The following is a 19,404-nucleotide window of genomic DNA, read 5'->3' on the forward strand; positions in this document are numbered from 1 at the left end:
AACCTTGCGGAGCGCAACGCAACTCAAAACTTAAAATATCATTTGTAACTGCTTTCTATTATCCCAAACTATAACATAGATTTTGCCGTGCAGTTTACTACACGTATCCATAGTTTAAGTAGTAGTATAAGTAGGGGTTACAGTAGGAGTAGAAACAGGTTAGAATCCCCGCAGGGGTAGGTTGGGTTCTGTTATAGACATAAAATGGGCAAATTAAAGATTGCCTAATTTTGGGGGACATTGTACAATCTGTGGATCCGTATAGTAAAACTGCACAGCTTTTGCGTTGAGTTAACGCAATCCTTTATGGAATTGACCACTCTGTGCATTTAATTTTCCGTAGGAGAGTATTAGGCACACTGCTAATGTTATCTGGCAATACTGCTGAAAAGTTATTCAAGATGTCTGCAGCTTTACGGCAGTGTGTTTATCCCTTATTTCGGAAAGCAAAATGGAAAATGAATATGTCAACAGCTGCCAGGACGCAAGAACTACCTCCGGAAGGAGGTTACTCACCTATCCAATATGCAAGAATACCAGCTAAAACATATTTTACAGGTGAGAGTAGTTCATTAACATTTTGCACTATACATTATATCAGGGTGGATTGATTTAAATCAGTCTGATTTAAATCACGATTTAAATCAAGATTTAAATCACGATTTAAATCAAGATTTAAATCACTTGATTTTTTTAAATAAAAATCATTGATTTAAATCGAATTCCTAAATAAATTAATTTAAAATGAAAATAAGTAAAATCCCGTTTCTGTTCTGTTATTTCGATTATGGAAGTTAATAATCATAATACAATGAGACTCAAATGTACAGTATAGTATGAAAACAAGTGTCATGCAGAGGATGATTAGGGAAAATCCCGTTTTGAACAGGTAACGGAGGAATCCTTCTTTCTTCTTTTCGTAACATTGGGTTTGGGTTTTAAAATCGTTAACTATTCCAACGGGGAAATCACCATTGACATTTAAGACGAAAATTCTTTTTTGTGCGTGTCGGTTTGTTTGTCTTCAGATAATAGGGCGTATTTAGAGGAGTCCTATCCCCCTTTTTTTTGTAATTTTTTAACTTTAGGCGAAATTTATGTATTTCATGCCGCAAGCTGGTTCTGAGTTTTTAAAAATAGGCCCTGCCAAATATCAGTAACTTTTGTGAAAAAAAAAGTGTCTTTTTGATAAACGTTGCTGTACTTTTTCCTTAATGCTTGACCTTTTAAATTATATCACCTATTTTTAGGTGATATGGTAGAATCTTCATTATTCAATTTAAAAAGTACCAATAAGGCATTTTACTTCGTTTTCTGTAAGGCTGGAGGCATTTTAGAACACATGCTTTCACGCAGGGTTGGCTGGTTTAAACCATGCAAAAAACGAAAAATGTTTGTAAAAGTGTAAGTTTTCGTAAAATCTTCAACACACACATTAGTGGGTTATCGCATGTCACTCCCGCATATTATTCCTCTTATATTCAAATTTAAATTCCCCATTCATTACTCAAAGAAATTAGCCCTATACTATAAAAGCAACTTTTTTGTAAGGTTATGAATGTTTCTTTTGTGATTTTTTAAATAGTTTGTTATTATTGTTATGCAATTGCAATCAAAGGAAAATTCTAAATATTGTATCGTTTTAGTAATGTTTACTATTGATAATATACATCAAAATATCGTACTTTGGGGAAGGGGGGTCATACAACCTCCCCGAGAGGCATTTACTGAAATCAGAAATATCTTTGGTATCTATTTATGTATAAATGGGTCAGAGCCAAAGTCGACTCAAATAATTGAATCGGTGAGTAGAAGAAAGAGAATATTCCCCAACACGTTACTTTTGAAAAACGAAAAGTAAAACTGTTTACCAGAAATACCATTGCTTACGTAAAATATATGTATGGGAGATTTGTAACGTTGGTTAAGACCTCTCATTTCCCAAAATTGCAAAAACGTAATGGAATTGGATATTTAGTTATAGATAAATTTTTATCGTGGAATGTTATCCTTTATTTTTGGAATGTTCTCCTTTTTCTACTCACCGATTCAATTATAATTTTTATTCACTTTTCTTACTGATATGCAAATTAAGTCGTTGTATTTCTTTAACTTGGACTAATCAAAGTCGTAGTGAACTAATTTGGACTAAATTAGTTCTGTACTCTGCAGTATTTTGAAACTGTCCATATGTAATTCTGTATAATGGTTTCAATTGTGCAACTGTTTATCTTTTTGTCCTTCTGAAATGACTCTTGACAATTAGACAATTATATTAAAAGTATGTAAAGATCAGTACAACGTATCAGGAGTCCTTCGTGAGTGAGTCGGCAGACGTATCGTATTTGTAGCCAATTAGTCCAGTTTTCAAGTTCAAATGGAGGACAATATGTTTCGGATGTAAGAGACGAGAAACGGTTTGGACTCCGCTTTAAGCTTATGTGATCCGTTCCAGCACAACCCGGTTGTTGCATAATAACACCAAAGTGAAACAAACTTATTTCTGTTCATATGTGATATAAATACATAGAGTAAATTATTTAATTAAAAAAAACTGGTTTAAACCAAAAAAAAACAGGTTTAAACAAAAAAAACTGATTTTTTTTTTCAATAAAAACAATGGTTTTTGCCTACCCTGCCATGCCTTTCTGCGTTGAGGCATAGTATGTGATGATGTCATAAATTTAAAAAGATATTTTTTGTTACGGGTGTTATTATTATTATTTGACGGGTTACATTTTGCATTCATTAGACTGAAATTTTGCACACTCGTTCGGTGCACCCCTTAATAATTTTCAGATGTTTTCAGATCTCTGCGTGAAAACAGCGGGGTCCAGAGGGGCAAAAAGTTAAAAAAAAAGAGGATATTTTTAACAAAAAATAGCTTTTTTCGTTATTTTCCCGTCTCAGATGAAGACATACGAATGGTACCGTTTGAAAGGCTGTTCTATTCTGAAGAAAATGATGTACGTACTATGCTCCTAGGATAAATAGGGATGTCTCAGGAAACTGTTACCTGAGATCCTGTTTTATACGGGAATCTGGGGTATTTGGGGAATATTATTTTTCACGGGCTTACTTTTGCACCTACAAGATTAAAATTTTGCACATTTACTCAGTGCACCCCTCAGTATTTTTCAGATTTGTTTCAGATCTCTGCCTTAAAACAGGGGAAGGGATCCACAGAGGTATTAAAAAAAAGAGACATTTTTAACAGAAAATTCCTTTTTTCGTGATTTACCCACCCCAGATACATGATGGAGATATTTGAAGGGTACTGTTTGAAAATTTGTTTTATTCTGAAGAGAATAATGTACAAATCATGATCTTACAATAAATAGGGATGTCTGAGAAATTTTTTATATTAAATCCGGGTCATCTGGGGCATTGTGGGAATGTTCTTAGCTCATTGTTAAAAAGTTTCCTCACTCTTACTACTCAAAAGAGAAGCTTGAAATTTTGTACACACATACACCCCTTAGCATTTCCCAGTTGATTTTGAGATCCGTGCTGTAACACAGGGGTATCCAGAGGGGACCAAATTTAAAAAAAAAAGTTTAAAAAAATTCCGATTACTCCCAAAATTTCCCGCTTCAGGGACATGATAAGGAAATGTGAATGTTACCGTTTCAAAGACTGTTCTATTCTAAAGAGAGTGATGCATGTACCATGATCCCAGGATAAATAGGGATGGTGATGTAGCTGCTTGACTGAAAGTCTATAATTTACCTTTAAAAAGAGCCATAATTTAAAAGGATTAAGAAACATTGTTTGGGATTGATATAGGTTAACGATTGGGGATAATTCAAAATTCAACCCCAATACTTTCACTTAAATGGCATAATTAGCATTTAATACTAATTCCTAATGCTTTATCTTCAATTCGCGACTTGTATTATACCAGGAGAAAGATTTGATTTAAATCAAAAAAATCGATTTAAATCAAAAAAATCAACAAAAATGATTTTTATTAAAAAAATCATGATTTTTTTCCACCCTGCATTATATATATTACACATATTGATAACGTTTGGCTACTACTTTGATCCGTTAGTTATAATTTCGTTATGATTTGGAATTATGTTCTGAGCTTTCGGCAGCTATGGCCATGATTACCCGTTACGTATGGTGATCCTTGGCGATCATACTGCTCGAGAAATTGGGACTAGAAAGAAATGAAAATGGAAGAATGCAGCTTCGGGCTACTATATTACGAACCATTCCGGTATTTATCTGGAATGAATGAGGAAAACGCATGAAAAACCTCATCTCCATGGATGGCCTGAAAAAGCTGTTATACCTTCCCACCGAGAGTGCATAATTTGACTAGGTTCTAGAACACATGTCTCCTTTCCCAATTAGCTGTAATAAAGATAGAAAACAATGTGCCCTGTGGAGCTTTAACCCTCCTTCACTCGCTAACGCTCGTTAGGCAATACTATGTGAATTAAATAAACTTTGGTACAGAAATAAACCAATCTAGTGATCTAGGAAAGGGGGAACTGTATTCTAGAACCTTCCCGCATAATTTCATTAAAATAAGCTCTCTCTGTTCTGGTCATGATTGGCCCAACATGAAAATGGAGGGTTTTGGCTACATCATAATACTTAAAAAAAAAAAAGTACTATAGTAGAGTAGGGCAAGGTTCTAGAACACTCGCTAACGCTCGCTCGGCATATTATGTGGGTTAAGTTTAGAGTTACCCCTCCGTTTTTTATGAAAAAAAAGGAAAATTTACAGGAGAAATGAGGTAAGGAATTATGATTTGGAATTCTTATGATGTTTAGATGTGGAAGTTTGGTAGTAAAGTTAGGAAAGGGGTGTGGAAATTGGTACTATTTGCAAGACGCGAAAGATTTCATGATTCAGCAGCATGCCCATTTTATGTCGACAACAGAACCCAACGAACCCCTGCGGGGCTTCTAACCTGTTCCTACTACCCCTACCCTTACTCCTCGTCCTCCTCCTCCTACTACTACTTATACTATAGATCTGTATAATAAAACTGAACATTTTAATGTTTTTACTGCTTTTTTGTAGGTTTAAAACTGGAAGGGCAACTCTAAACTTAAGCCTACTATGTTAATTAAATTTTTTACGTTGCTACAGAAAAGAACCAACTTAGCTATTAATTTATATGGGGGGACTTGTGTCTAGAACCTTCCCGTAGAGTTGGTAGTGTAAGATAGTAGGGTAGGGTAGGAACGTGCTAGCTTAAGGTTAGGTAAGTTTTGACTCATTTTATAATATTCGTTGTTCCTGAGCGAGTATACCAGCTGAAGCGGTCATTGTAAAGTTACCCCCCCCCCCAAAAAAAAAAAAAATGTGCAGCAAGTAATTAACGGTAAGAGTGCACTTTATGCCGAACATTCATTAGAACAGATTCCTCGGAGCAGTTCAGAGATCAGTTCCCAAAAATAATGCCATGAATCAAAGCAATCGAGAAGTAAAATCTGGAGACCAACTAATAAGCAATCGTAATCTAAGTTCGCACCAGCTAAGGTGTATCACAACAGGGACAATAGATTACGATTGCTAACCAAATGATCTGCCACACTCACCAAAAATTTACTCTTCAATTGCAACAAATAATGGAAATATCCTTGAGAACTGATGCTCAACTATTCCGAGAAATCAATTTTGAGATCTAAATAGGGGACTGCTGCCTTTTACCCCCCCCCCCCCCCCCGCTTAAGAACCAGTAAAGAAAACATTCAAAACAGCAATAAATAATAAAAGCACTACCATAAATCAAACGTAATAAGGAAAAAATAACTACAAAAAATAAAGCAACACTCACCACTAATTTTAAATCAACCCAGCATGAGGAAGAAAAATGAAATACGTTTCACCAATGGAACGACCAGCAGCAAACCTCTCTTCCGTAAGTAATAAGCAAAATGAAGGATTAAATTATCGGAACGATAAGTTAAATTTAAATTCTTCATTAAATGCAACCACACATTCTCGATAGACTGTGTATGTGCACCACTCGCGGGATCAACAAATTTGTGCGAATCATCCTCAGTTGTATGAGTCCACTGTCCCTTATACAAACCCATGTGCCCCTTCCAACAGTCATTGATAATAATGGAGTCAGGATGTTTATGCTTAGAAATAATTTTTAAAAGAGAATCAGTACTGCGAGAGTTCTCGCTACACTCACTCAAAAATATTTCATTAGTTTAACAGCAAATACCACCTACTATCCACTTCTACGGCACATTCGACCGACATTGAATTTGCGTCTGCGGAATTCACTTCAGTATCACAAACATGTTTGAACAAAAAAATAAAAATAAATAAATAACATACAGCATGATCTGTCAAGAACACATAACAATCAATCAGCGACATGAACAAAATGAACCAACCACAGCACAGGAGACAATATCAGCGCCATCAAGCGCTAAAACACCAAAACCCAACATTCTCAACAGGGGGAACAAAAACACCGATGCCGTACCTGTTCCAGTGATAGTGATTCCATTCCTCCAATGCCACATCCAGTGACAATATCGCTTGTTCGGCATAAAGTGCACTCTAGCCGTAATTTGCTACATGCAGATTAAGCGCGTGAAAAGAGAGAGAGAAAAAAAAACTTTTAGTAGATGCTTGCACAAGATCTGGTTCATTATCAATCGATAAATGCAAGGGCCTGAGGAATAGATGGCAGGTGGAAACACAAAGAGATTGATGGATAAGTTCTGCTTTTTGGGAGGGGAAGAACTTTATTTCTAAAAATTTATATTTTGCTAAATATAGGCTGATTTTGGTTTGGTTTTTATACTTACCTTTGCGGTAAGGCATTACTCGAGCAGATGGTTCTACCGAATTTTGACATTTCTTATGTTTTCAGGTTAGGTTACAGCTTCGTATTTCTTTTTAGAGAGCATTCGCTAAATGACGAGCTGCGTTACTACTTTCAGATTGACTTTCAGGGCTCAGTTTAAATACAGTGTGGGAGTATGGCGTAAAAACTACAGTGCATAGAACACAAACCATTCCTCCAATGCTAAGTTGCCACTAAAGAGCACGAATGCTATCTAACCGAATCGGGGCAGGCGCGTTAGCGACCTAGACAAACGCAAACGAGGATAGTGGAAGATCACTTACTCATACGTGCAGTACTTTCACTATCACTTAAAATTCATTTCAATATGCTGTGCATTGACAATAATTACTTACAGTATATTCACTCTCTCATTCCGTTACAAAAAATGTTTCACATCTTATTTTACCCATAAATTTTCTATTTTGCATAACCGTCTGGTCAATTGAACTCCACGATTTGTATAGATCGGCAACGGATTCTGTTTTTTTTTTTTTTTTTTTTTTTTTTTTTTTTTTTTTTTTTATTATTATTTTATCTACTTTTGGCCATCTCCCAGCAACATTTCGTGTTCCTTCATTACACATATTGCTTTTCTATACTGTTCACCACAGAATAATTATCCTTCCGTAAAAACTCGTTTCTTCTGTAAACATTCTTCCATTTTAACCTAGTTTTTTCCTTCCCCTCCCCCCAAATGCAGAATTAACCCGGATTAATTATTTACGGATCTGAATACACGCATGTTTAGAATAGTTTGTAAACGTACTGCCTGTAATATTAATTCTCCGAGACTTTTCGTAGCAGATTAGGCAACTCACTGGCAATCCATTCATTCTTTTTAATTTTCTCGTAAAAATAAACAAAAACAAACCACTTGGCGTAACGGCCAGATTTGTGGACCTGAGCCGCTCCACGCCATCTGTTAGCAACTGGTGGAACTACATCCAGCGTAGCGACGCCCTATCGGGAACTTTCTAGACCAAGTGGCCGTCACGTGACTCCCGAGTTTACCCCACTACACTTCATAGTGCATTAAATATTGGATACAAGAAATGAGAGAGCATGTTTACAGAGTTATTACGTTTAACGGAAGTCGTCGTCCAAATGTAATCTAACCTATCCTATCCTAGTGTACCATACCTGAAATTAGTAGTTCCCAACTGGTGTGTTGCGACGCACAGGTTTTATTTAGTTTCTCTCCCAAATCAAATCACTTGGTTGTGACTTTGGCTCACTTGGTACTGGTTAGGTTAGCTTAGATTTGATTCCTAATAATTGTTTACAATAGGTCACTATATTGTCTGTTTCAAAACATACCAAGCTTGTCTCACAGCATTACCAAATGGGAAACCTAACCCCCCTTGTTAATAAGGTGGTTGGTGTATGTTGGCAGATAGCCGATGTCGTTAGGAAACAAGAAAGAAGAACAAAAAAAGGAAAACAACTGAGAAATGAAGGTATATTACGTTATTACTTTTTGTGATAGATCTAAAAGAAAAATCTGGACTAAAGAGGACGTTTGGCAACTTCCTTTCTTGTACCTAACCAAGGGTCACCTATTGTTTCTTAAGATTTATGACCTGTTGACAAGGGATAGAGCCTTGTGGGTGTTCTGTGCAAATTAAGAATCGAGGTTCTTTTGTTCTGAAACCGTCTATATAAGCCATAGTGCCACCACCGGAGCCGTCGATGGATTTTGGGAAGATACTGAATGCCATTCCGACACACTAATGTGTCACGATGTCTCCTGGGATGTGTCGAGAACCTTTAGAATTTAAAAATCGTGAAATATTTAATACTTAGTTTGAGTCAAATTTGGAATTATGTTCCGACTAGTCCCGCCAAGCCAAAACAAGTTCTAAGATGATTAAACTAACCTAACCTAACCTATTGGTAATTCATTATTGTCATGTCGAAAAGCTGGCTGGGGTTAATGGAATAATTGCTTAATTTTGAAGTAGCCAGAAACAATACTTTTTTGTAGGAACATTAGGCTTACAATATTATGATTTATAACTAATAAGAATAAACCTAACAGGTATGTCACAATGTTGTGGGCGTTCAGTAGTTTGTTGTCAGTCAAGATATATTGGGGAATACGGCCCTAAATTAATCTCCATGGTATGCCATTAATACGTGGACTCCTTATCGACCATCAGAGGGTGAGAACGTGAGTTATTTACAATAGTGTGATAACAGGTAAACAAAAACATATGATAGCACACTTAATATGCAGTGACAAGGTTCTAGAACACAGGTTCACCACCCAGAGTCCAAGTTAGGTAAATTACGACAAAGTAAACTATTTCAAACTATTAACTAACTAAAATATCATTTGCATAAAAGGATTTCTTCCAATAATCTACATTATACAATAACAATGGGGCAGAGCCTCCCCCGTCGACATATATTATTTTAGAATATATGTTAGTAGAATAAATCCTGCAATGCAAGATGAATTTTGGTTAATAATATAATTCTTCGAATAATTTATTTTGTCGTAATTCACCTTTCCTAAAAACAAAAGTAACCAGGACTATCAATAACATCAGGCCATGCATAACAATATATTCATTCGAACAAATGAATTTCAAAGAACACCACGCCTGTATACCACAAAAAAATATTTTGTACACCCATAAAGCCCAAACATACATATAAACACAATAGAATCAAGAAACAGAACACTAAAGGAAACTATAAAATGTACTCATAACCAGTGACGTAACTAAAGGGAGGGGCAAACGGGAATTATGCCCCGGCCCTCATTGGGATGGCGCAAAATTGAGCTAATATTTGGGGAAGCGTTTCCTTTTAGTTGGTCAGGGAGGTACTAAGGCGAGTTCTTGCCCCGGGCGACAGCTAGCGTAGGTGCGTCGCTGCTCAGAACAAACGAGGTGTAAAGCAGTAAATTGCAGTATATAAATACACACCACGTACCGCCAGTAAACAATTCAACAGCGACTCCGATTACAAAAAGAAAATTTAAAAGGAATTTCGATAAAATAAAAGGCAAACTAAAATAAAATTTATGCACATAAAATCAAAGAAATAACAAGAACAGCTTCATTTATCTAAAATTATAATTACTTAAAACGTTATTCTTACTTTATGTATAAAACCCACCTACATGTAACTTGTGTGGCTAAGTAAACAAATATGATAGCGGACTGTTCAAAGATTGAAGTTCAGTGTTCTTAGTTTCGGTAATAATATATTTCAACGATAGACAAAGATCCAAAAACTGGATATATATATATATATATATATATATATATATATATATATATATATATATATATATATATATATATATATATATATATAACCAGAAAAGAATAAGGAACCAAAACAAGATATGTAAAATATATTGAATTAGTTTTATTAAAGGGGACCTGTGTTCTAGAACCTTCCCGAGTTGGTTCTTTCTGAACTGTTCTCTCAAAAATTACTAAGGAGATTTTGTTCGTATTTCATAAATATATATATTTTATTAACAACATTACATTGTTGCGTAAATAGTTTGTCTTTTAAAAGTTCATGTCGTTCGTGGCAGACTCAATACTGAATTTTACACATTGACGGATGTAAAAAGATCTTTTCCATATAACGCATCCAATTTCAATCTCTTACTCTTTCAGAAATCCACAAGGGATAGTTAAATTTTCCCCCTCTTCTCTTCTATAAAAAAAAAAAAAAAAAAAAAATGGTTTTCGTATTTCATAAGTAATATATTGTTAATAGTTTCACAATATGTCATAACTCATTTGTACTAAAAGCAAATGGATTTCGTTTCACGGTGTGAAACTACAAATTTCCAAACTACGAGAATTCAGTACTAAAACTTGAAGTAGTATATGTATAACTGCTGGTTGCAATAGATTAATATCAAAAATACAACCTGTTCCTAGAACTCTGGATCCTTACCAAAAAGTTTTCTCGCTATCCGTCACTGTTTTTGTTCTATGGTAATAGAGATTGAAGCCAGAAATTGTTAATTTGAACCACTTCCGAATTGAATAAATGGTTAACGGAGGATATGGGACTTACTCATGGAAAGCAGAATTGAGTTGAGTTGATTTTGAGTTTAACGTCCCTTTCAGCAGCGAGGCTATATGAGACGTGGACCTACTGATTAACGTGGAATCCGAGCCACGGATGGGCTCAGGAAAGCAGAATTGATTGAATAAACCTGTATCTCAATATCTCTTACCGTTTTTGCTCTACGAAAATCAGTATGAAACCGGAAGTGTAGTAAATTTGAATAATTTCTGATTTTGGTACTGTGTTGTGGGTTGTGATATTATATTCGATTGCAGAAAATCACTTTCGCTATTTATTGCCATTTTTGCCCTATGGCGATAATGTTGATATCGGAAATCGTTAATTTGAGCCACTTCCGGTTTGAGTAGAAGGTTAATAAAGAATATGAAACCTATTCTTGGGAAGATGAATCAGTTGCTAAAAAACGCATCTCGATATCTTACCTCTTTTGCTTTACAGTACTCAATATTAAAATCTGAGCAGTAGTAGTAAATTTCAGCCACTTCCATTTTTGGTAGAATATTGCGGGTTGTAACGATGTGCTCTCTTGAGATACTGAATCGTTTGTAGAAAACCGCTTGTCGCTCTCTGTTATTACTTTTGTTTTGTGACGATAAGTGTTGAAACCGGAAGTCGTTAATTTTGCACTACTTTAGGTTTGAACAGATGTTAAAAAAAAAAGTGGGACAATGGATCAATTGCAATTAACAACATCGCGATATCTCGTACGGTATGTTTTTGTTCTGTGGAAATCAGTATTGAAAGTGGAAGTAATGTTAAATTTGAACCACTTCTGGCTTTGGTAGTGTTCAGGATAGTCATAGTGCGTTGCCCTAAGACGCTGAATCGTTTGCAGAAAACCGTTTCCGTTTTATGGCGATAAACGTTGAAACCGGAAATGAGTAATTTGAACTACTTCTGGTTTGAGTAGGAAGTTAACGGAGATGGAAGCTTTTCTTGGGACGGCGCTGAATCGATTGCAAGATATTCATATTTTGTTATCTTTTACTGTTTTTCTTCCACAGATGGACGGAAAATGACGTTCTTTTAAACTTCCCGTACTTGTGTATGGCATAGTTTTTAAGACTAAAAATTCACAAAAGATAGTTTATTCTTGTGAGTAAGATTCTTTTTGGATAATTTTATCAAAAACGATTCATGTGATTTTATTTCGTTAATAACCCTATAATGTTGCATAAATAACTTCTTTTTTTCAATTGCTTCAAATATGACTTGCACGATTTTGTTAATATCTCATAAACGAATATTTCATTAATAACGCTAATATATGGCATAGGTAATTTCTCATGAAAAGTTCCCGAAGGATAGTTTACTTTTGAGGATTAATTTTCTTCGAAGGAAGTTTTCAAAATAATTGTGTTAGTATTTCATAAATAAATGTTTCAATAGTAATTGCAGTAGCAGAGGTCTGTGATACAAGCCACGTGGTCCAAGATAGGAGCACCGACTTCGAGAGTGAGAGGCTATTCTGGGAAGTGGACTGGGTGGCGTAGTGGTTAACGCATCAGGATGGTATGCCGGAGGTCTGGGGTTCGAATCTCAGTCCGGTCAGTCACTTTTTCACTCTGTGTGCTATAGAATTCGAACCTATAGAGGATCTGGTGTATAAAATATCGGTGTTTCATCCTTTCATTAGTATACGATATATGAAATTACAACCGTCATAAGGTGCTCGGTATATGGACACAGGATTGTCCAATCACAGCAAGGATCTGTGGTGCAAGCCACGTGGTCCGAGATGAAAGCATCGACGTCGAGAGTGAGAGGCTCTGAAAAGCGGACTGGGTGACGTAGTGATTAACGCATTGGCGTCGTGTGCCGGAGGTCCCGCGTCGAGTCCCGGTCCAGTCAGTCACGTTTTCACTCTTTGTATTTTATAAAATGATTTAGTTTAAGAATTTGAAGCAATAAAAATGTATTGTGGTGGCCGTGCATTTTATTTCTGCATGTAAAAGTCACAAGCTGTTGTTCTCCATTTAGTTTAGATGTAAAATTTATTACGTCTACTAAACATCAAATCTAGAAAATGCATCATGATATGGTTTTCATACTGAACAGCAGGGTTGACATAAACCATGGTTTTTATTGAAAAAAAAAATTTTTTTTGGTTTAAACCAGTTTTTTTAACGTTTATTTTTAACTAGTTTTTTTTTTTTTTTTTTTTTAAATAATTTACTCTATGTATTTATATTAGATATGGACAAAAATTAGTTTGTTTCGCCTTGGTGTTATTATGCAACAACAAGGTTATGCTGGAAGGGATCACATAAGCTTAAAGCGGAATCCAGACCGCTTCTCGGTTTCATCCAAGAAAAATTGTCCATTTCGACACGAAACCGGGACTAATTGGTCACAAATGCGATTGCCGACTCACTCACGAAGGACTCCTGATAAAAATACGTTGTACTGATCTTTACATAGGCCTAGTTGTTAATATAATTGTCGAGAGTCATTTCAGAAGGACAAAAAGATAAACAGTTACACAAGTAAAAACATTATACAATTGTATATAAATCGGGAAATTCCCGCCTTAGCCATTGGAAAAATCCTATTATTACTTTAAATGTATTTGTATATAAAATTTTAAGGTCAACGTACCATAATTACTACGCTAAAACAGGTATTAAATTACAAATTTGGTATGTAAATATCATTCAATAAAATTAAAACAAGGTCAAATCCAAGCTGATGTTGGAAGCTGCGTAGGCAGTTGATAAATTTTGCCAATTTCTATCAATATATTTAAGCAACCTTGGCTTCTTTATAAAATAACAGGCATTCAGGCAAGTAGAAATATATAATTTGGTTTCGTTTCGTATGTTTAGGCTTAACATCCTTATGAAATACCAAGGTTATTTCGGAGAAGACTTTCGCTTAAAGGGACACCTCGAATCGCTACTTGGTTTACACTTGAAAGATGGGTTGTGGTTCGACCGAGAATTGAACACGAGACCCCTTGATTAAAAGGTGAAAAGTAGATAAACGTAATGCAGATGGTTTCATATGTGGAGACGTCACTATGAAGTTCACACGATTTAAAGCAGTTTTTGTTCTTTTTTTGTTTGGTTTAAACCAGCCAACTCTGCTGAACATTGAGTTTGATTTTTGGGTATCCTACAGATGACTCTGCCATTATTCTTCAGTTGTGTGAGCTATGAATTTGAATTATTCTTTTTCCAAAATTTTGCATTTAAAGTGGTTTATAATGAAGTTAGCTTATGACAGATAGAGAGAGCTACCGTTGACTAATCCTTCTACATGCTTATACACCTTGTCCTTTAAAAAAAAAAAAAAAAAAAAAAAAAAAAAAAAAAAAAAAGTCTAAACATGTCTCCAAAATTTTATTGTTTCAAAAATTTTCAAGTTATTTAACTCATTTGACTTTACCATTGTTAGTTCCACGAAACATTGCTTTAAAATACTGGAGATTGTAAATTTACTTCAAATACCAGTAAATGGAGTACTGGTATTCATTATTACTTATTAAACTAAGACACTATGATCAAAACTTGAAACATACATTCTGTTCTGGTATTATTTAGTATATTCCGTTTCAAATTATCATTGATATGAGGAGTTCATTAAGTTTTTATGTACGTATATTTATTTCTGTTCATTTCACCGAAGTTAGTATCTAATTTCATCAGTAATCATTGGACACGTAAGTTTAAAGTAAGTTGTGACTTGAATTATGTACGTCATATGCATGAAGGCAAAATTGAAATTAAAATGAATGATCATCAAGATATTCCTTCTGTGATACACACATCTGCCTTCCTTCATATGCTTTTATGTTTTGACTTTTTAAATTTATATTATTTTCTGTAATTTAAAGATGGTAATGTTAATGGAGAACAGTGTTTAAGTAGTATGCTTTTGTAAACTTTTATGAAAGAGTATACTGTTATCTGTATGCAATGTTTTTTTATAGGGTATCAAATGATCTTAGGATTCATTGGCATGACCGTAGGAGCTATGTATGCATATTATGTTCAATACAAAAGGGGGAGAATGGAGGAAGTAGAAATGAGGAGTGCAAGATTAGCTCTGAGGCCACTGTTATTAGCTGAACGAGACAGAGAGTAAGTTGACCTTATAAAATCGTATAAAATAAAACACATTTTTCACAATATTGGAAACACCTGTAGTTTGCAATGCATAAAGTGGTAACACTTAGAATGTATATTGAACTTCTAGCAATTGTTAGTGCTGTGTTAGATATTGTCTATAGTACGCTTGGAGGGATAAACCGAAGATATATGTTTTCTCGTGGGAGACCCTGTTTCGGATCCCACGTTAAGCTGTATGTTCACGTGTCATGTAGCTTCGATGCTGAAGGGGACGCCACCTCCCCCCTCCCCGAAAAAATAATCAAATAAAATTAAATGCATATGTAGAAGCGAGCAGATGGTGGTAATACAAAATAGTGACCTCTTAGTTCAAAGATGATAAGTTGTTTGTCGGTGCGCGGTTAGGTGTCGCAAGTATATATAAGGTACCTAGTGTGTTAGGTGTGTCGCGAGGAACAATGTTCAGAATGAATGATGGTCTACATAACTCATGCAAAACAATATCAGCAAAAAGGGATAGTGTACGGAAGAAAAGCAAGCCTTAATAACAGGGATTAGCGAGCATTGAAGAGAATTGTCACTAAGAAGCTTAGAGCGAATGCTTCAGAAGTGACGGTGGAACTGTATCATTATCTGGAACGGTCTATTTCGACAATCACAGTCAGACGCGAGTTGCATAACCTGATCGTCCTTCTGCATTGCGATTTCCAAACAGCTGATCACCACCGTGAATAAAATGGTATCGAAAACATGCAAAGTGGACCATAGATGTGTGGAGACGCTTCATATGTCCGATGTGCCCTCTGTCTATCTTGTTTCCAACAGACCGTATTTATGTACGGTGGACTCCCAAAGAAGCTTATGCTGCTAACTGTCTCCTCCCTATCGTAACACACGGCATCGCGTTTGTGATGCTAAACACTTTAGGTGATGACCACGTGTATCCTATAGTCCAGATGTTTTCGCTTATGACGCAATTTTCGAATTGCCGATGCACAGTTTCACCTTGCTGGAACTGTTGAAGCGTGATTTTATATCAACATCTCTTCTGGCCCACCACGTCTCCAGACCATAACATTATTGAAATCTGTGACCAGTTCTAGAGCTTAGACTCCGGAGCAGGTGTCCTCCTGCTTCCTTGTTGATGTCCTACTGCATAATAAAAACTACTTGGCGTGACGGCCCAAGTTGTGGGCCTGAGCCGCTCCACGCCATCTGTTAGCAATTGGTGGAACTACGTCCAGCCTAGCGACTAACGCGTGGTCAGTGCGCCGCGTCGCCCTATCACTAACTGGCGTATCGGGAGCTTTCTAGACCTAGTAGCCGTCACGTCTTTTATTCACGTGACTCCCGGGACCACGCGGACTAGAATCCAACGCTCTAACCACTAGGCTACGGTGCCCTCTGTCCCCTGTACTATGATACAATATTCCTTTTATATGTTTGCATTTTATGAAAAATTAGAACTGTTCTGTAGGCTTGTGGTGGTCCCACGAGGTATTAATCTGGTAAATACTAAGATTTTGGGTTTTCCCATTATTTTGAGAACTATCTGTATGTCCTCTGATTTATTTTATTTATTGTGGTTTTAGTTCCGGAAAAAAATGGTCAGAACATCCTACCTCTACATAATTCCAAGCATGTAAGATTGTACAGTAACTAGTTTCTAATAATTCCATATCATCATACTACTTGTACTACTTGTGTACATGAGCCAGATAACATTACAGTGTTTACTTTCCATCCTATCTCAGTTACTGGTTAATTAGTTGAAATTGTCACTTTTTATCGCATGGTTCTCTATTGTTTCAAAGGTGTATTCAAAAGTGTAAAGTATCATATTATCCACTCTTGAAGTGCCATCACTAAATATTAGACAAACATAAGACAAGTAAAGTATAGAATTCTACTTTTTAAAATAATACGTAACAAATTACGTCAGTCAATGTTACGTACAATAAGCATACATTGAGTTGTTTAGATAGAATTCACTTTTGTGAGGGATGTTTTGGATCAATTTATATAAACAAATACCTTAATAATCTTCGATTTCAAAGTTTAAGGAGCATTTATTTAATTCGTAGTCACCCTGCACAAGTATGGGAAATTTTTCACCTTTGGCGGTGACGCACTTGGTCCACTGTAACAGAACCGCTGGATGCCTTTCTGGTAAAAGGTTTTGGGCTGCCGGTGAAGCCACGACGTCACCTCCTGTATGATCTCATCGTCCGAATGGAAACTGTGTCCACGTAGAGCTTTGTTTCAGTGCCCCAAACAAGTAAAAATCGAAAGGGAAGAGGTCGAGGCTGTAGGGCGGGTGACGGAGAAGCTCCCACTTAAACGTCAAAGTCCCTTGCGTTACGTTGGCTGTATACGGCCGGGCATTGTCATAAACCAAAAGCACACCTACCGACAGTTTCCCTGGGCTTTTGGACTTGGACTTGCGGAGATTGTGCAACGTCTCTCCGTACCGGGCGGCGTTCACTGTCCGTGTGCAATAGTCCTCGAATATCGAAGAACACGGAGGCCATGACCTTTCCCGCTGAGGTTCGAATCGATTTGGATTTCTTTGGAGGGAGAGAGGTGGGGTGACGCCACTACGAACTTTGACGTTTGCTTTCCAGGTCGTAGTGATGACACCATGTTTCGTCCCCTGTAATTATTTTCTCCAGGAATGCCTTACCTTTAACTTTGAATCTGTCCAGTTGCGACTGGCACATTTCCATTCTTTCCGTTTTTTGAGCATCGAAGGCTGTAGGGCACCCATTGGGCACAAACCTTGCGAAAATGAAGCATGCTTGTGATTATGGAGTGGGCCAATCCGTCACTGATGCCCACTTTCGTCGCCACTTCCTCCACCGCAGTTCTCCGGTTCTGGCGGATGATCTCGTCCACTCGCACATTAATTTGTGGCGTTGCCACTACGGGTTGCCCCAGACGAACGTCGTCTTTAAGCGTCTTTCGACCCTCTTGAAACTGCTTGGGCCATTTGATGACTGCTGGCAGTGACAATGCATGCTGTCCGTAAATACCCACCATTCGTCTGTGCATTGCCCATGCACCGACACCTTCGGCGGTAAGAAACCAGAGTTTGCCCAAGTGGGCCCAGCCCGGGAAAACCCGTCTGTTTTTTTCGGGTTGGACCCACCTGGGTTTTTGAGCTTTTGTTAATATATTATTGGTACGACTAAGGTGATTATATTGAAAGCGATTTTTATAAGATTTTGGACTTCCCTTGAACGAATTAGATGCTTTCACGTTAAAGTATAGAACAAAATTCAACATAAGACCTTTATAAAGTTCTGAATACACTGAATGAATATAAAAATCGTACCTTAGGTTGAGATAATTATAGAACAAATTAATGTATGGATTATGCTTATAGCCTATTTGAAGTGAAATATGCAGTTTTATATTTTAGGAAATACTTTACGTGAATAGTGTACTCGGCGACGCCGTGGAACGTTATTCCTCATACGTTTTACGGGTTTAAGGTCACAGGTGCCGGTACTACCAGTAAATATGTAAATACATCAGTAAAATTATTAGAATTATTTCTTTCTTTTGATGGTAACACAAGTATTCTTCAGTAAAATTTGGTTTTCCAACAACCAATAGTGTAAAAATTCTTGTCAAATTTAAGAGGCTTAATGCTCGGAGTTCCGAACACTACGTAACGCTTACTATTTCAAGAGCTGAATTCAAACTTCCGTACTAATGGAAGTTTCGGTATACAGTAAAGAAAGCTGCATTTTCAAGGAAAAAACCGTCGTGGAAGAAGTGCTCGGGAAATTCTCGCAATTGAACGCACAAAGCATCGGAAGTAAATACTTCAGCAAAAAACCATTTATTTTACGCTGGAAGATATTAAATTTCATTTAAGACATTTTGAAACATTTACTTTATAAAATGTGAACTATCTGGTCTTGTTGAAATTTTCAGGGTACAGTCCGCAGCAAAAGAACCTGCAACATGAACATGAAAATTTATTTTGAAACTACGCTTAACAGCGCAGGGAATCAACGTAACGTCTAAGTGGCACGAATCACGCCAGGAGAAACTTCGGCATCCTCCCTTGTACACTTATTTCGGACCAAAAGTCTTCGTCGTTTCAGAATAAACTTAAATGTTTATGTTGCAAGTTTTTTGCTGCGGACTGTACAAGCACGAGACACTCTAAATTTTCTGTAAGGGCTGCGGTGGCTCAGTGGTAGTGCGTTCATCTCTGGTGTATGGGGTTCCTGGTTCGATCCCAGCTCGCGTCAAGTGAATTTTGTGGTGGACAAACACCGTGTGCGTGGGTTTCCTCAGGATTGTCCCGTTTCCTCCCACTTTCTTCATTCCACCATTTCATTCTGTGTCATCATCACCATCTCCTTTAGCCTAGCCGACATACACGTGGGACGTAAAACTCAAAGATCATTTCATTTCAT

The 19,404-nt window shown here is 36.6% G+C and overlaps 1 protein-coding gene across 1 annotated transcript in view; it reads left to right on the top strand.

The window, feature by feature from the left end:
* Window positions 1–373: 373 nt before the first annotated feature.
* ND-B16.6 (NADH dehydrogenase (ubiquinone) B16.6 subunit) overlaps window positions 374–19,404 on the top strand; it is a 31,633-nt gene continuing 12,602 nt past the window's right edge. The window contains exons 1-2 of the mRNA XM_081733742.1: window positions 374–558; window positions 14,833–14,983. Of these exons, the coding sequence (XP_081589868.1) occupies window positions 402–558; window positions 14,833–14,983 (308 nt within the window). The 5' untranslated portion in view covers window positions 374–401. The remainder of the gene's footprint in view (window positions 559–14,832; window positions 14,984–19,404) is intronic.

Source organism: Thermobia domestica, chromosome 12 (assembly GCF_964235325.1).
Source record: "Thermobia domestica chromosome 12, izTheDome1.hap1.1, whole genome shotgun sequence".
In the NCBI taxonomy this organism is placed as follows: Eukaryota; Metazoa; Arthropoda; class Insecta; order Zygentoma; family Lepismatidae; genus Thermobia; species Thermobia domestica.